This window comes from Acomys russatus, chromosome X, assembly GCF_903995435.1.
Source record: "Acomys russatus chromosome X, mAcoRus1.1, whole genome shotgun sequence".
Taxonomy (NCBI): Eukaryota; Metazoa; Chordata; class Mammalia; order Rodentia; family Muridae; genus Acomys; species Acomys russatus.
The window spans coordinates 52,211,980-52,230,635 of NC_067169.1; the positions used below are offsets into that span (position 1 = coordinate 52,211,980).

The 18,656-nt window shown below is 50.6% G+C and overlaps 1 protein-coding gene across 13 annotated transcripts; it reads right to left on the reverse strand.

Moving 5' to 3' along the window:
* Positions 1-610: 610 nt before the first annotated feature.
* Zmym3 (zinc finger MYM-type containing 3) lies at positions 611-17,884 on the reverse strand. Of its 13 annotated transcripts, none has more exons than XM_051141111.1 (25): positions 17,863-17,884; positions 15,057-15,739; positions 14,041-14,084; positions 13,635-13,707; positions 12,880-13,174; positions 12,472-12,649; positions 11,888-12,106; positions 11,445-11,595; positions 11,118-11,233; positions 10,868-10,954; positions 10,602-10,752; positions 10,140-10,312; positions 9,759-9,924; positions 8,868-8,965; positions 8,626-8,785; positions 8,281-8,393; positions 7,969-8,143; positions 7,651-7,797; positions 6,209-6,312; positions 5,755-5,923; positions 5,307-5,458; positions 4,441-4,555; positions 2,703-2,957; positions 1,246-1,360; positions 611-1,139 (listed from the first exon to the last, which is right to left on the reverse strand). In XM_051141111.1, the coding sequence occupies exons 2-25, from the start codon at positions 15,724-15,726 to the stop codon at positions 947-949; spliced, it is 4,119 nt and encodes a 1,372-aa protein (XP_050997068.1). In that variant the 5' UTR covers positions 15,727-15,739; positions 17,863-17,884; the 3' UTR covers positions 611-946. The 13 variants fall into 13 exon arrangements, with proteins under 13 accessions (XP_050997068.1, XP_050997069.1, XP_050997063.1 ...); XM_051141112.1 differs by lacking the exon at positions 17,863-17,884 and adding an exon at positions 17,731-17,751; XM_051141106.1 differs by lacking the exon at positions 17,863-17,884 and adding an exon at positions 17,295-17,511.
* Between the last annotated feature and the right edge of the window lie 772 nt (positions 17,885-18,656).

Genomic DNA, 18,656 nt, shown 5'->3' on the forward strand with positions numbered 1-18,656 from the left:
TAGTGGGAGCCGGACCTTTGTCCATAGCTATCTTTTGACCACAAACCTCATCCTGGATGGCCTAGGCCCCCGTAGGGTGGGCCTGGCTCTGATGATACAGGAGAACAACACTGGGGGGAACCCAGCCCCAATCCAAGTGGGACATTTTTGCTTTGGGAGCTCTGTCATGGAACTAAAGGGAGGCAGTTACGGAGGGGATAAGCATGTTGACACCATGGCTCATGCCACCCTAAAATGGCAGAGAGAGACAAACACATAAACCAAGGGGACAGGAATCTGCACAAGAGGAGTCTGCTCCCCATACTGAATCATTCTCTGCCTTTGAGGAAAAGAAAGCATTTGGAACCTTTGAGAAACTGTAGCACCAAGGAGTGGTGCTCGAAGGGTAGGGTAAGGGACATGGTGGTGAAGGGTGCCAACCATCACTTATTTTAGGAGGGATAAGAGCATCTGAGCTCTGTGCTTTAAGTGGTCCCCTCACTTCTTTCACACCTCTCAGACAAGATTCTTTCACATGGTACTGGGAAAAAGGAAAGAGAGAGGACGCAGGGCAGAGAAGGCAGCTGGGTTCTTCCCTAGGTCAGACCTAGGAGCACAGGGCTTCAGATACAGGTCAGGAAACCCAAAGCCAACAGGATCACCAGAGCTATCATCACTCCATCAAGTCAGGCCCCAGCAGAAAGGGTTTACTGTGAAACATAAAGAAAATGGGCTACCTGGTTCACGCCCATCACTGGGGGGCTAGCCCCTGAGTACAGATTGGGGACCCCTGATTATCAGGTGGTATGGAAGAAGGTTAAAGGCAAGGGTTCCTGGGAAAGGCAGGGAATGAAAGAATAGAAAGAGGCAGTCAGGGCCCTTCAGAATGGGTAGCATTGGTTCCTGGGCCAGTTACCCCACAGGACAGACACTGATGTGAAAGATGGATACAAGGTACCACATGGGTTCAGTCTAGGTCTTCTTCCCCAGGACGACTAAGTTCCTCATAAATCTCACGCACAGCCAGAATGCGATTGAGCATGCTCTCCAACATGCTTCGGTCCATGGGAATCACAGAATACCAGAGAGGTGACTCAGCAATGCAGGAGCGTTCAGGTTGCAGGTAGAACACATCGTTTCGAGTCCGGAGGCTTTCAGGACTATATGAGTGGGATGGGAATGGGAAGACGGACATTAGTAGTCCCAAGGCAAAGCAGGCCTCGGAGGTCCACATGTTAAGTCATGCCTATACACTCACCAACTCACCATTTTGAGAGATAGAACTCATAGAACTTGACAGGGCAGCGGAGGGGATTCATGCGATTCTCACGCTGCTCTAGGATAGTGTCATCTTCTCTCTTTCGTTTCCCAGGACCTGGGTCTATAGTGGAGAGAAATGACCCAGACTTGTTAGAACACAGGCCCAATGAGCCACTGCCCAGAGCACAATCAAGGACACGGAGATAAGGCCACAGGGTCACAAAATACAGCTTCATAAAGAAATAAAGCGAGAATAAAGGAGGCCTAGGAGCAGAGCTGCGTGGAAGAGTGCTTGCCTAGCATCCACAAGGCACTGGGTTCTGTCTCCATTACCACAAAAGGAAAAACAAACAAACAAAAAACAAAACAAAACAAAAGCAGGGGGGAGGGAGGAAAGGAAAGCAGAAGAGTTTGTTAGTCTTTTCACACTAAAATCCTCTGCGTGTACTATTCTACAGCCCTCTCCAGTTTTTCCTGCCAAAGTGTTTAAAATCGTTCTTGAGTTGGTATCTTTTTTTTTTTTTTCTGAGACATGGTCTCTCTGTGTAGCCCTGGCTGTCCTGGACTCCCTTTGTAGACCAGGCTGGCCCCAAACTCACAGGGATCCACCTGCCTCTGCCTCCCGAGTGCTGGGATTAAAGGCATGCGCCACCACACCCGGCTCCTGAGTTGTTATCTTAAAGAGGTGATCTCACTAGGTAGAAATTGGTAAAAACAGATAGTTGGAATATTGGGTTTGCCTTCTAGGGTCAGAAAAAAAAAAAGATGGCCACAACCTTTGTACATCCATTTAGGTAGAGGCACACAGAAGGGGCCTGGTATCACAGAGACAGGACCGAATTCCAGGGCCAAAGAGAATGGGAACGCTATGTAGTGTCTTTTCTCCCTCTGTACAGTTTTCATTGTATTGTTATTTTTTGGGTATATATGTGAGTTCATGTTGAACATGTGAGCGCAGGTGCATACGTGTAACCCGTTGGGTGTCTTCCTCTATCCTCTCCACGTTATGTTGAGACAGAGCCTGGAGCTCACCAACTAGCTGGGCTAGCTGGACAAGGAGCTATGGGAAGCTGCCTGCTCCAGCTTACAGACAGGCCACTGACTAAGCCATTTCTCCAGTCCTCTGTAGGTAGGTTTTGAATCATAGAAGGTTTGTTACTCACTCTCAAGTCTCCCTGATAGTCAGATACAACTAACAGCGTGTCACCTGCCCACCCTTGTTCTCTCAAAATAAGGCAAGCAAATAAACTGCCTAGAAATGATGAAAGCGCGAAACAGGCAGTTAACTGCCTTCCTATTAGGAAACAGCCAGCCACGGGTCTATCAGAAAACCTGTTTTCGTCTTTTCTGCAAACACAGAGGGAAGCTAGTGGCAAAGCAGAGGATCAACCTGGCAGGTTTTGTGGGAATGCCAGGAAAAAGAACATAAAGGGCAAAAGCAAAGGATGGGGATGGCCTCATACCTCGCCCTTTCCTCTGTCGGACTGGGGCATAGTAGCGGATGCTCACCACCTTTGTGGTGCCCCGAGGAGTGGTACACTTGCGAGACTGCCGTACCACATTAGTGAAAGAGAGCTGCATGTGCTCCTCAGCTGTCTGCAGTCCAAAAAACTTAGTGTTGAAGAACATGAGGGTGTTGAGAAGGACAAAGGGAGAATAGACCCCCAGCTGCTTGCACTCCCAGAGGTGCTCTTCCTCCACACGGGAGAATACAGTATCTGTGATGGACAAAGAGAAAAACAAAGGGGATCGGCTGTCCAAACCCACCTGAACTCCTAACATACATCCATTGAACTGTAGGTTTCTTACTGCATATAAACCCTGACACCTGATCTACACAGTGGGGCTGGGCATTGGTGGGGTAGAGGTATTGAGACAGAGTTTCTCTATGGAACCTTGCCTGTCCTGTAAGAGGACATTTTTTATATTCTGTTCACCTGCATACAACACATTTCTGACCACATCTACGTTATATGCAGGTAGACAGAAAGCTGAGGGTTCCCACATCTTGCTTTCTTTTACTTACCACCCAAACTTGGACTGTCTTCTGCTGGTCCTAGAGATAAGTCTAAAGATCTGAGTCTTTTTTTTTTTTCTTGTTTTCCTTTTAAGAAAAGGTTTCCCCACCAGGCATGGTGGTGCATGCCTATAATCCCAGCACTTGGGAAGGCAGGCAGATCTTTGTGAATTCAAGGCCAGCCTGGTCTACAAAGGGAGTCCAGGACAGCCAGAACTACATAGAGAAACCCTGTCTTGAAAACAAAAACAAAAGAAAGGAAGGAAGGAAGGAAGGAAGGAAAGAGTTCTCTCTATGTAGTTCAGGCTAGCCTTAAACTTTAGATCTTGTCTTAGTCTCCCAAGTAGCCTGAATTATAGGCACATATCATTGCTCCTAGATAAGAATGAGGTCTTTTTGTTTTTTGTTTTTGGGTTTTTTTTTTTTTTTTTTTTTTTTTGGCTTTTCAAGACAGGGTTTCTCTGTGTAGCCTTGGCTATCCTGGACTCACTTTGTGGACCAAGCTGGCCTTGAACTCACAGAGATCCGCCTGCCTCTGCCTCCCGAGTGCTGGGATTAAAGGCGTGCGCCACCACGCCCAGTTTAAGACTAAAGTCTTGTCTCTCTCCTAGTGATCCTTTTTTGCCCTGCCTGGCCTAGAACCCATTCCATAGACCAGGCTAGCCTTGAAATGACAGAGATCCACCTGCCTCTGCCTCCCAAATGCTAGGATTAAATGCATATACTACCATGTCCAACTCATGCTCTTTTTTAAAAAACAGGGGTTCTTTGTGTAGCCCTGTCCTGGATCTTGCTTTGTAGACAAGGCTGGCCTCAAACTCAGAGATCCACCTGTCTCTGCCTTGTGATTGCTGGGATTAAAAGTGTGAGTCACCATGCCTGCCCAAGTGTTCATGTTCCTTTTTAAAATGACTGTGTCTCAGTATATAGCCCAGGCTAGCCCAGAACTCACAATTCTGCCTCAGCCTCCCTGGTGCTGGGATTACAGGCATGCATCACTACATGTGGGTTCAAGGGCAAGGATTCTGGCTCCATTAGCTTGAAACCCTTTGGCATTCAGGTACATACTCCTACCCTTGACCACTTAGTGAAGAGTAACAGGCCAGACAGTACAGGACTCTTATAGCGGTGTGTTCAAAGAAGGGAAAAGAGGGAGAAAGGGTTGCTAAGTTCCTGTCCCTTACTGTTGGGGAGGAGTGTAGGCTGCCAGGTACTCAGAGACTTGTTGAGTTCTTGCACGAAAGTCAAGTAGTAAAGGTCTGTGAAAATGTTCACCATTCGGTTATTTTCCAGCAAATACTAGAAAAAGAAAAACAGACATACATAAAGTCAGACTGTAGGTGCTAGACTCTAGGACCTAGAGGACAAAAAGATGATGAAATCTGCAGTCATGGTCCTTTATAATTAAAAGAGGATGGGAAACAACTGCTTGAGGAGCTAACCCAGTGTGCTTTCCCTCAGGTGTGTTTCTACACCGCTGATGTACCGAGGCTTGGCTGAAAGGGGTGGAGGCTTGGAGATGTCTCTCACAAGCCCAGATACCCATATCAGGTCAGAATTGCTAATCTATCCTAGGGAGAACTAAACTCAAGGAACTCAGCCCCAACACCCTTCCTCAAGACCCAATTCAAGGGTGACCCAGAGGATCCAGACAGCAATGAACACTTGAACAATAGTCCTGGAGTGAAGCATCTTCCTTAGGAGATCATTGACATCTATTTGTCATAGGAAATTTAGACAAGCTGCCTAGTCAAGGCCAGAGGCATGTGACAAGGAGGAGTGGGCTTGCCGGGTGTGGTGGCACATGTCTTTAATCCCAGCACTTGGAAGGCAGAGGCAGATGGATCACTGTGAGTTCGAGTCCAGCCTGGTCTACAAAGCAAGTCCAGGACAGCCAAGGCTACACAAGAGAAACCCTGTCTCGAAAAACCAAAAACCAAAAACCAAAAAAAAAAAAAAAAAAAAAAAGGAGTGGGCTAGAAACAGTTCCAGTAGAATTCAGTATACTGTGTTGAAAGTAATAGAAAACCAGGTGGTGTCCAAGAGGTACCTGCTGGATGCCAAGACACAGATAGTAGATACTGTCAGGCTCATATCGTTCACCATTGGGTCGAGTAATTTCTCTCACAAACTGGGCCAGACCATAGTTGAGCTCAGCAGCTGAACAGGCAAGAATATCCTCTTTGATACGCATGGGTTTCGCTGTAGTGATATGTAGTAGAAGTGGAGAGGATTGAGAAAACTCCATGAGGAGAATTTCACTTAGCTCTACCAACAACCCTTTAGTTATAACTAGGTCCTGAAAAAAATCCATTAATTACAAAAGGAGCCCTCAGCCTTGAACTGAGACAGGGTCTGATTTAGTTTACAACTGTTCACACTGTCTTTACTGGATGGAGAAGCCATAAGTGATCATACCCTTGCCGCTTAGACATCTTCAGCTGATCGTAGGTTTAGGCCCTTTCCCTGTCTGTGCCTTCTTCCTCCCCAGTACTTACGTCCAAAGCGTAGCTCATCACCTTTGCTGGTTTCTCCATTGGCATATTTTGACTGCACCCAGCACTTCCAAGCATTGACACCATATGAATAGTTGAGACCAGTACAACTAGGCTGGCTGCTTAAAGAGTCCCGGGAACAGCTTTCAGAAAGCACCAGCCTCTTTTGACCCTGGAAAGGAAGACAAAAAGAGGATGGTGGCGAAGGCAAGGACAGTGCTTACCACTGGGGACATAAGAACACAGAAAGCTTCCATGGCAGAGAGCCCCAGAATAGCTTTGATGATCTTGTGGACTGGGAGAAAAGCAAAATTTGGCTAGATCTCAGTACTTCTAGTATTGGAGAAAGGAGGCCAGGGAAGGTCAAATTAAGCTTTCACGCAGGGCTATGAGGGTGGCCCCATCCCTTCAGATGTCCATTTTTTGGGTGTGTAGCTATAGAAACCACAGTCCTCACCTTCCTCATGGCTCGAGGAAGGTCTTGTTCAGTAGATACATCCTCAGGCCCCACAAGGCCACAATCAAAGAGGAAGTCTACACTTGGGTTAATGTCCAAAGGATCTAATAGAAAGGAAAGAAAGAAGAAATCATTTTTCTTTAGGTCTCCACTCTGAAATCCTCTTATCCTATCCTTGCTACTTGCTGGTTCAACTCAAGAGGAACCATTTGGTCAGTTCCATGGAACTCAACAGGAACTACTAAAGCTATATGAAAGGTAGTCACAGGCACACCAGACAGAAGCTACATATGTAGGCAATGGACTTTCTAGGCTACAGAATGAGTTCAAAGCCAACCTGGGCAACTCAGACCCTCTCTCAGAGTAAAAAGCAAAAAAATCGGGCTGGGATGTAGCTCAGCAGTAGAGGCTGCCTCACGTATACAGGGCCCTAGATGTAATTCACACAACCAGCCACACTGAGCACAACTATTCACAAATTCAAGCAATATGAATATGCTTAACATGACAGGGCTGTACACATAGAAATGGTGGCAATGGGGACAGGGGAGATGGCTCAGTTAAACTGCTTGTCAGGGCTAGGGAGGGGGCTCAGAGGTTAAGAGCACTGACTGCTCTTCCAAAGGTCCTGAGTTCAATTCCCAGCAACCACATGGTGGCTCACAGCCATCTATAATGTAATCTGATGCCCTCTCTGGCATGTAGCTATAGCTATATGCAGGCAGAGCATTGTATACATAATAATAAAGAAATAAGTCTTTAAAGAAACTGCTTGTCATGTAGCATGAGGACCTGAGTTTGATTCCCTAGCACACATGAGAAGCCAGGCATGGTAGCATATACTTGTAATCCCACCACTGGAGAGGCAAGGACAGTAGATCTCTGGGGTTTGCTGACCAGCCAAGCCTGGCCTACTTGGCAACTTCCAGGACAGTGAAGGAGACCTTACCTCAAAAAGGAGGTGAATGGTGCTAGAAAAAAATGACACCCAAGGTTTTCCTCTGACCTCAATGTGGACCTGTACACACATAAATATCCACACATGCCCATATGCACACACATCCACACATGACTAAAAATAAAAAATAAAGGCTAGAGGATGTAGTTTAGTAGACGTATACCTAGTATAGATGAAGCCCTGGGTTCAATCCCCAGTAGCATATAAAGTAGGAGTGGTGGTGCACACCTAGAATCCAGGCAGGAGTATCAGAAACTCAAGGTCATCCTCAACTACAGTGTAACTTTGAGGATGGCCTGGGCTACATGAGACTCTGCCTCAAAAAACAAACAAGCAAACAAACAAACAAACAAACAAAAACCAGTACCCTGTAGTGTCCTAATAAGAATGGTTTAGAGTCATATTCAAGGTCTCAAGTAATACTCCTTTCTCAAATAACACAAAAGCTACAGTATTTGGTGGGCATGCCTAAAATCCTACTTACTCTTGGGGAAATCTGCCTCCAAGTCTTGCCCAGGCTCATCTAAAACATTAGCCATCTTAACAGCCATGGCCAGGACATCATCCCGAGCTGTCCCAAACAGGTCACAGTCTTCCAGAAGTCCCTCTGCACTCTGGTTGCTCACAAGATCTAGGAGGCAGAGAAGTCAGCTCTGTCGCTGCAGCTTTTGTCCAATACCCACAGAGGCTTTTAGGGGCTGATCCCAGGCACCCCCACTTAGCACCAAGACCACCCCTCCCACCGTCATAGGCAGACAGACTGGGAGCACTATTTCCACCATCACCGCTATCTACTGCATACCACAAAGATCAGAAGAAGCCTTGTCTAACTCCTCAGCCTCTGCAATCATTTCTGCCATGGCCAGGATGTCAGCCTCCAAGGGGTTGGAAGGGATCTTCACCTTCAGCTCCTCAATGGTCTCCACAATCTTGTCTGTGCTCTCCAAGGTCGTGGGCAAGAACATGGGCACAGGCACCTGGAGGTACAAATTCAATGACATGTCAAGAATCACACCAGTGGATAGGGGTGCCAGCTTACAAGAAGACCAGAGAGGGTGGGCCTCGATCCTAGAAGGGTAAAGGAGGACTGGTCCAGAAGAACAAGGCCACTTACCGGGATAGGCATTGAGAAAGGCACCGGGACTTTCTGGCAGTATAGATGCATAGGCACTGGCACAAATATGGGCACTGGAATGGGCAGCACAATCACCTGTGGCTTCCACTCTTCTGTAGACAAGAGAAGTCTTTTTAGCACCCCTTCTACATGAGTGACATCTGGTCTATGATGCTCCTCTGTCACCCTCAAAAGCTCTAAACATGTGTTCGGTGTCACAAAATTGCCCTTAAATAGATCGAGAGGAGTTACCTAGGGAATGTCCTGGTCAAGTTCCTGGACAGAAGGCTGGAGGCTTAGGGCTTACGAATGCAGTCCGTGGCATGGAGCGATCATGACATTTACCTGTCTGACTTCCTTTGGACTTCATTTCCACCTTGCAGGAGACTCCCCGGTTCTGCATCAGTGGCTTACACATGGCAGCTTTGTTTTTCCGGGGTGTTGCTGGAGGTGGTGGGGGTGGAGGGGTGGGCACACTTGGAGCTGACCGAGTCTTCACAGGGATCTGTAGCATCAACGGAATGTTAGTTCTGCCACTTAAAGTGCCCTCCTCTGAAGTAATCCTCCCTCTTGGTTTTTGTCCTGACCTTGCCCAAATTCCCATTGTCCTCTGGGGTCCTCACTGTGGTGGTGTTTTCCACTTTGGTTTGAGAGGGTGTCTGGGGCTTTGACTCAGAAGACTGACCTGTAGAATCAAACAAATAAATGCTCTGGCTGGAGGAACTAATGGTTTTCCTCATCATTTTTCTAAGGAGAGCTTTATGAAAGAACACACTAAAGAGAAACATGTAGTAAGATTTCTTTTCCTTCCGACTCCAGGTCTAGTCTCTGGGCCCCCAAAACACAAGATTCTTTCCTTCTGGCTTCCAACAAGAATGAAACACTGCCAGGCGTGGTGGCGCACACCTTTAATCCCAGCACTTGGGAGGCAGAGGCAGGTGGATCGCTGTGAATTCGAGGCCAGCCTGGTCTACAAAGCGAGTCCAGGACAGCCAAGGCTACACAGAGAAGAAAGGCTGTCTGAAAAAAAGAGAAAGAAAGACAGACTACATTTAGAGAGCAACACCACCACCTCCTGCCCCACTCTTTATGTCTTCCATTTAAACAGCCTTCAGGGGTTCAGTATCCCTAGAGTGTGACCGAAGGGCCAGGCTAATATTCTAGAAATGGAACCAGTTTTCAGTGTCACTAAAGGTAGAGCTTATGCTCAGACTTCTCTTTCTCTGAAAACTAACTGTAACCATAACAAGTCCCATCCTACCTGAGTGCACCTTAAACTCTATGTGCTTACGGAAAACTAGGAGACGCTCACTCCAAGACGATTTAAAAAAGAATACCCAGAAGAATCCAAGAGATAAACAGGAACACAATACCAGACCCTCTGGCCAGGGTAATTGCAAACTGAGGAAGAAGGGGCTTCACCCAAAATTGGAAGAGCCCAGGCCAGTTCTAATAATGGCACACTGTCTCAGACTCACTGTTCAGGAGGCTTTCTGGCCCACTCTGGGTATCCAAGTTGGGTTGGTTCTGCTGGCTGTAGAAACGCAGCAGACACTGTTGGTTGCAGAAGTGACGGATTTGCCCACGCCAGTGGATGGTCTCCAGCAGCTTCCCCTGGCGCTTACAGGCATGGCACCTGGCAGCCTGAGGGCATTGACAGAATGGTCAGACATACCTGCCCCTTGAAAATGCGCTGAGCCCCTCCTCTACGATCAGCCACGTTCCTCTCTTTGGAGCCAGGACCAGCTTAGAGACTGGAAAGGTTAGCTTCCCTCCCTGGAGACCTGATGCTGCTGACTGATGTCAGGACAAAGTTCACACCCACGCTGTTTTCTTTCTGACTTGTTGACTCTCCTTACCTTGCAGTACCATAACAGGTACTTGGTCTTACAGTCCTCACTGCAAAAGTCCCAAGTGCTGCCATCCAGTTGCTCAGTGACTCCACGCTGGCAGGTTTGAGAGCAGTAAGTACAAGTGATACAGCATAAGCCCAGCTTCTTGGTGAAATCTTGTTTGTACAGCAGCACACAGCCTAGAGAGGGGGAGGGAGAACAGGAAAGAGAGCCTGGGCACACAGTCACTCTCAGGCATTAGAGCCAGTCTTTTCAAAGTGCTACATCTGACACCTCCTCTAAATAGTCCCTCACCTAAAGCCTTGGCATAAACGGGGGGGGGGGGGGTGTGGAGCATTCTGACAAGGCCCTACCTTATACACTGCTTTGGAAGCCTAATTCCTTTTTCTGCCACTCTCCCCTGGTCGGAAGAGACTGGGGGGGGGGGAGGGTGGGAAGGGGGCCTTGGTCCCTAGCTCACTTCCTTACCTTCACTGCAGAAGCTTTTCTCCACGCCACTGAATCGAAGTTTCTCATGCAGGAGTTTCTCCTGCCGGCAGTGCTCACACTGGGATACCACACCCCGAAGCCGCTTGAAGTCCTCACAGCAATCACGGCAGCAGAACTGGAAGACCTGGTCCTGAGGTGGAAATACAGGGCAGGGAGGGCACAACTAGGACATCTGCACCTGAGAGGCACAGCTGGAGAAGACTTCTTCAAACATGTGGCAAGATGTGGGGGGGGGAGGATCTTACCTGCCACTCCAAGACCTCAGGCTTGCCACTGAAGAGGCTATGGCAGTAATGACAGCTCAGGTGAATGCCCCCCTCTGGGCTAGTACGCTGGAGGGAAGGAAGACAGATAAGGGGGCAAGATGTGTGCAGTGCTGGAGAGGAGGGGGAGGGGGAGGGCTTGTTCTTGGCTCTACCCAGGCCTACCTATCCCAGTTCTCCTACCCTTTCCTTGTGGCCACTCCCTTTATCCCTGCTCCAGGGTCTGGAATACCTGGAACTTGGTCCAGCAGCTGGGGCTGCAGAACTGGTAGACTGTGCGATCAACTTTGTTGTAGTAACAAGGGTCAGAGAGGCTGCGGCGGCAGAAGCTGCAGGGTCGGGGAGGGCCTGGGGCATAGGAAGAAAGAGAGAAAGAAAGAAAAAGAGGAAGAGAGAGCACATAGAAGGTGTAAGGCAGGGCAGAGATGGAATAGAAAAATCCACGGGAAGATGTGGTTGGGGCGGAAGTTGGGCAGCAGAAATTACTCTAAAAGAGGGGAATATGGGAAGTAGAAGAAAGGCCAGCAGGGATCTCAGAGGAAGAGGGCTTTGCACCTACCGGTGAGCCCTGCCTGCTTCACTTTGTAAGAAGTGGTACAGCACAGGGAACAGAACAAGCTGGTCTTGCCATTACGATCCACATGTGATAGCATCTCAAAGTTCTTACACAGGGTCTTGCACCAGACACATGGGTACACACGTGTGTTTTTCTGTGAGGATGGGGAAGGAGAGGCTGAGGCTGGATTTGTCCCTTCGCTTTTATTTTTAAAATTTTTTTTAAACATGAAATATTTCAGGCATACAAAAAAGTATAGATGATGATATAACAAAGACCTGTGTGTCCACCAGCCAGCTTCAAAAATAAAAACATAACAGATACAATGAAACCCCCTTTATTTGTTTTATTTTTCCCAGCCCTCGACCCTTCAGGCACCTTTATTTATCACCCAAGAACCACACCCCCTTCCATAGCCCTCTAGTGCACTACTCCCTCGGCCCCACCTTCTTGTACGCCCCCAAGCACGTTGTGTTGCAAAACCGCTTTTGTTGACCATCATGGAACAGGAGCTCTGGGCCAAGGCTCCCTGGCCTGGCATAGATGTAAGCCCCACACTGGTCACAACAGTTGGTTTTCAGTCCCTTGTTGGCTCGGAATTTGGAGAAGCAAGAATCGCTGCAGAGTCGGTGCACCACGCTGCCATTGCTGACCTCGTGCAGGACCTGCCGCATACATATATACACACCCTGAGCTGAGGCCAGGCCACCTCCGCCCACCCCAGTCAACGCAAGGACAGAACTCCCCCCTCACCCTAGACCTTCACAGCAGACAGTGGGCCTAGGACCCCCCAACCTGTGCTTCAGGCTGTAGACTTGATGGCGAGATCCTGGGAGGTAAGGAAGGTCAGCTGCATACATCCTGGAGAAGCTCTATGCTTGAATTTGCCCCCTCATAATGGCTACCTGTTCCACCCAAATCCCTCCCCCGCCCCCCGCAAGGGCCCGGCCCCTGCAGCTCCAGAAACAAGAGGGGCAGGTCAGAGGCAGCCACAGGCTCTGTTAAGTTGGCCTGTGGTGAGTGGCCTCACCTCTCCGGTCTTCTGGCATATGCTGCAGCGGGTGGCATCGGCAGGGTCCCCAGACTGGGGAATTGGACGCTGCTGCTGGGCCTCATACAGGGAGAGACAGACAGATGTGCAGAACTCATGGAAGGAGCCTCCAGAACCAGTCTGTACCACAACTGAGTCCTTGGTGTTCCAGATCTCCCTGGAGGTGGGAACAGGTTTGAGTACCCCCCAGGACCACCCTCTCATTCCAGCAGTAACTCCTGTACTCCCTATGATTCTGACAGATGACCACAGAGTCAGCCGCTCTAACCACTTCTCTAAAATTAACCCTATCCTCTCCATCCTGCTTGCTTTTGCCAACATACCCTGTCTTACCCATAACTCCCTCCCCTGGCCCCTGCCCCCGCCCACCCTAGGATCTCAACGCACTTCTTGCAGAAGGTACAGGTCTTTCTGCCCAAGGGCTTCTTGGAGAAAGTAGTGAGACAAGATGAAGAACAGAAGAGCTGAGGCAGCCCCTTGCGCTGATAGGCCGTCTGCCCCTTCTGCAGTGGTGTCCGGCAATGTGCACAAGACATCTTGGTGCCCATTGAAGAGCGCCCAGCCCTTTGTGCCATACTCGAGCGCAGGGACATGCGAGGAGAGCGCCGGGGCCGGAACGGCACAAAGTCCTCATCATTGGGATCATCTACCATGGCATCAGAATCCTCATCTGACACTGGAACTGTGGGAGTAGGCGGTGCAGTGAGAAAAGACCACCAGAATGGATCCCCAGCCATTTGATAACCAGATTAAGTTCAATACTGATCTGGGATCTCTGGTCCTCCTCTTGTTCTGGCTGTTACATTTCCTCTCCCCCTACCTCTCCCCCTATCTTAAGCTACCCATGGTTATCCTACAATATTGAGAAGGGGGGTGGGTTCCAAGAGAGAAGATGGGGGGGGGGGGGGGGGGAACAGGGACAGTATAGTTGAAACCTGAAACCTTCTATTCTTACTGTTCTTGTTTTCAATTTCCCCCCACTACCTCTTGGTTCCCATGCCAACCCACAGCAGAGACAGGCACTTCTCTTTCTGCAGAGCGGAACTACAGGAGCCAGAAGATCCATGGCCTGTCACAATCCCATCTTCTGCTCTTCTCCATGCCCCGAATTCCCAGGTCTCACTGCCTCACATCCTACTTACTGCTCTCAGTGGAGTCCACCACCTCAGGCTTTGGAGGCTCTGCTCTTCTAACGCGCTCGCTTCTCTTCTGTACCTTGGAAAGAGGGGCAGGGAGGAAAGCTGACACTAGTGGCAGGCTACCTGGGGTACAAGGTTTGGGGAGGAATAGGAGATGGAAGGGGGGATGAAGAGTTGAGACCCTTGGCTTATCCCTGGAAGCGGGGGTGGGGGGGGGGGGAATGGGAGCTGGACTTCATTCTTAAGTCAGTAGACACATAAGCTCCTCCCTTCTCTGACTCTCCTGACAGCACCAGCACCACCACCACCACCACCACCACCACCAGCACATCTGGGAAGGAAAATGAAGGGCCAGTCCTTCTCAGAGCTATAGGGGTAACTAAACTCTTTCCAGTCCTCTCCCCCTCACCCTCTCAGGCGGCTTCTCACTCTCCTTCCCAGCCAGACCATCTCCTGCAAAGGAAGCAAGAAGAAGGCAGCCTAAATCTTGAGCCTGCCCCAGGCCCTACCCCCACCTCCATTCTTGGGGAAGAATTTACTCAGAAACCAAAAGGGAAAACTTGAGTGCCTGTGGCTTCTAGCCCTTTCAGGGCTCCCTCAGACTTGGTACTAGAGTGGACTTGAGGAGGGTATGGGTGCAGCTATTCTTTATTAACTAAATACATTATCTTCCCTTTCCAATCATTTTTGGCCCACTGTTCATGAAGAATTTCTATTTCACCAACAAAAACAAATATAACCACTTAAAGGGTGCAAGAAGGGGGCAAAAAAAAAACCCCTATCAATGTATGGGTAGGTTCCTCTGGACTTTGGTGATATGTAAGGTAGATTACATAAGTTTTTATGTCTGAAGACCCTTGTCACAGCCTAGAGGAAGGATACCACTAGGTACATTAAGGGAGAAACTAGAGTCTCAGGTCTAGATTGTCCCTCCCCTATCTGAGATGCAATCCTAGACCCTGCCTGTCTACCATTCCCCCTGAAATCAGTATGCTGTTAGAGATTTCAGAAAGGAGTCACCATCCCTCAATCCCAGAAACTCCACTCCCATTTAGAACCGAAAGCTGGAAAAATCGTAGAGTCTAGAAGCCTGCTTTTTTTTTTTTTCTTTCCTTCAAATCCTGAAGGAAGGACCCTGGTACTAAAAGCCCACTGGGATCTACCCTCTGCCATCAAATCCATCCCCTCATGCTACCCCATTCATTCTGCACAGGCCCTCCACTCCTCCCACCCGTTTTCCATGATCTTCACCACACCCCACTCCTTCTTTCCAAAACCTTCGCCACAGCCACATGTATCTTTACTCTAATCTTTCCACCCTCCTGGCCCTCCTCCTCCTCCTCCACTTCTCAAAGCACACAGCCATCCCTCCCTTCCACCACCCTTTCTTTCCCCCAGCCCCCTCCCAATGACTGGACAACCTACCTGGCAAAGAAGTATGTGCAGCAGGGTTAGAGAGCCCAGGTTTGGTCTGAGAACTGTTGATTCCATCCCCCAGAGTCTCTCCCACGGAAGGGCTAGGGGGTGCATTGGGGCTCTGTGGCTGCCCTTGGGTATGCTCCTCCTCCTGCCCAGGGGAGCCCCTTCTCCTTGTAGCTATAGGGGGTATCTCCTCCTCTTCAATACGAGGAGACTCCAGGATTATTGGAGAATCCGGAGCCAAAGGTTCTAGTAGCCCCTCAGGTGAAGGAGGGCTGGCCCCAGCCCCTGGATCAGGTGGTATCACCTCAGGGGTCTGGCACCCTGGTCCAGGCTCTAGGGTCTGCTCCCCAGAATCCCATGCAAGGGTCCCCTCAGGACCATGGTCCACCTCTGGGGGAGAGGGGGCTTTATAGAGTAGCCCCCCCAGCCCCAGGAGCTCAGTGGCTCCATCTAGGACTACTCCAGGGTCTTTCTCCAGGCCAGAAGGGGTATCAAGCAGGTCCAGAGCTCCAGAGGATGGCGACGGGCCTGGGGGGGCCCATCCTCGAGTTGGGGCAGTCTGCGATTCCAGCAGATCCTCTCCAAATTCCATGTCTACTGGAAGGTCTCCAGCCAGGGGCTTCTCTGGCAGGGTCAATGGGTCAAATGGACTGGGGAAATCATTGGGGTCCATGGCTGGGTATGGGCTGCAGATCGGAAGAGGGGGCAGTAGAGGTGGTCTTAGCCTGAATTTCTTATGTAGGCTATGGGACACACCCCGTCATCCTCTTCGATTTCTCATTAGCAGCCGCCCCCCCCCACCAACCGATAGGCATTTTCACAGGCTTCAGCCCCAACGTCCACTCCCCCACCCCATACAGCGCCCTCTGTGGGGAGTGGCGTTCCCCGCCCTGGCCCGGTGCCCACACTCTCGCCAGGCAGTTGGTCTCTAACCTGCGACACCCCCCACCAAGACTCGTAGCTCGTTCCTTCCTACCTTTCACACACACCCCCACCTCAGACTGAACGCCCCCTCAGAGTCTCCTCTGCTGCCGCAGCTAGAAGCCTTTCCCGCTCTGGCGACTTCAGCCTCTGGTCCCTCCTCACTCTCCGAAAGCCTCGGGTCTCTAGTCTCTACCCATCCTGTCCAGCCCCACCGCCCCTCCCCTCGGAGCCCTGTCCTCCCTCAGCCCTTCCCCGCCCCCACAAACTGCCCTTCCTAACCAGTCCCCCCGCTCCGTTGCCTTTCAGGGTGGACCACTTCCTCAGCCCTGTCCCCCTTCCCTACTGCTCCCCTAGTCGTTCCCTTCTCCTGTTGCCCACCCCCCACCTCAGGCATTTACAGGAAGACATTTTGGAGCTACGATTTCTCCTCAGACCCCCCTCCCAGCTACTGCGAGATCCCGCCTGCAGGTTCGGTTCGGCTTGATCAGGCCCGACCCCTACCTGAGGCAGGGTTAGAGTAACGGCCACAAGCCTAGAACTGCAGACAGCGACGGCCCCGCGCTCCTTCTCCACCTCCCTCCCTAGCAGCCGGGACAGGGGTCGCGGCCCCTTTAAATGGCAGCGCCGCTTGCAGCGCTGAGCGCTCTGCACCAGGCAGGCGGGCGGTGCCAGCAACCAATCCCATTGGCTGGCTGGAGGAGGGGGCTCGCGAGACAGTGCCGGCCCCCGGCGCGAGACTCCCAGCCCAGTGGCCGCCTGGAAATTGCGGAGTGGATTGCCGTCACTGGGGATGGAGCTTGAGCCCCCGCCCGGGGCCCCGTTAGTTGAGGGAAAGATAGCCTCTGGAGCTTTGAAGCCCGCCCCCAGGGAAGGCGGCGCCCCCTTTCTACCGAAGGGCCTAGTACACTAAAGACACAAAATATGAGGACAAAACCCAGATCTACGCACCTGCTTTCCTTACCTGGCTCAAGAGCCTGGCCCCGTCACACCCGTGCCCGCCCTACCTCCAGAGCCCACTGTACCCGTGATCCCCTCCTCTCATTCAAATGGTTCCCGGTCCCCTCCCCCTCTCCGTGTCTCTCTTCGCTTCCCACTCGTGTTCAGCGCTCCCCCCCCCCCGCGTCCCCCCTCAGCAGTCCCTACCTACGCCATGCAGCAGACGCCTGCCAAGATTACCCTCCCCCATCCCCACCTCTCCGGGGCCCGCCCCCCGGGCGACAGTTGGGGTAGTGAGTGACAGCGGAGAAAGGGGGAGGCAAAGACCCAACCCTCAAGTGCCCCTCCTCCCCTTGTCTGCAGCCTCAGCCCCCCTCCAACCTGTCTAAGAGTCGTAGTTATGGGGTGTCTTAAGCTTGCTCTTCCGCCACCCTTGCCAGTCAAATGGCTCTGGCTTAGTGACAACGCCTATGCAGTAAAGGTTACTGCCTGGTGACCCCCGAAGCGGGGTCTGCATGGCTATACCCCCAAATCCCTCCATGACCTTTGGGTAAGTTCTGGGATCATGTCACTGAATCTTCCTGTAGGAGCTTGAATTATCTCTTACATAGTTTTCCTCACCAGAAGCCCCCACCTACCCATCCACAGGCGCGCGCGCGCACGTAAGTGTACACACACACACACACATACACACACACACACACACACACACACACACACACACACACACACACACACACACACACACACACACACACACACAAATCCTCTGTCCTTCCCTCTACCGTCTTTTCCTGTTCTTGTCTATCTCCCTCACCGTCACTGCGTCTCTGCCCCTTTACAGCACTCGGACTGACACAGACTACGACTACGGGGATCCTACTTGATGGTGGGCGTGGCTACAGTTAAGGCTTGAAAAGTAGGGGTCACTAACGTTAGGTCTACTTACTTAAAAAGTCAGTAGTTCCACGGTTCATTCTCAGGCCTCCAGACAGAGCACTTTACAAACCTTCTCCCGGCATTCTCATGATAGTTCCTAAGGGCTGCCCAGCATGTCCCGGCTTAGATGCTAGAAAGTCAAGCAAGAAGGGAGTCCGGTGTTGTCCATTGGCCCCTCTAGCTGGCTTCTGGACTTTCCTCCTTCCCACGCAAAGCCTCCCCAAGCCTAGTCCTTGAGAGTTTTACCCATACTTCACAGAAACCTTGTTTTCCCTAGCCACACCCCCCCCTCAGCCTTGAGGTTGTTTTTGCTCTCTCCTACATCAGAGATAAATGTAATTTTTTTCGGTGTAGGTTGCCTAAACCCAGCTTTCTGTATCTTAATCAGTATGCTCTGTACCCATCTCCCACTTTCTGCTTCTTTCTGTTTATACTGCTTCTTTGTATTTTCGTTTGCTCCTTCTCAGATGGGCCACCTAATTCCTTTATTTGCCTGTCCCCCTCAACACATACCTGGATCCTTGGCTTCTCTGCTGGTCCAATGTCTGACCACTAATTTTCAAATGGAGCGAAGACCGTCTAAGACAGAGGAGTGAGGTCTGTTCTGGCATAGCATTCTGTGGTTCCGACACTTAGAAGGCTGGGTCAGGAGAGTTATGACCAGGGGAACAGCCTGGGCTACATGATGAAACCCTGTCTCAAAACAAAACCCAAAACTGTTTGTGGTGGCACACAGGGAACCTGAGGCAAGAGGATTCCCTGCAGTTTGAAGACAGCCTCGAATATATAGTAAGACCCTGCTTC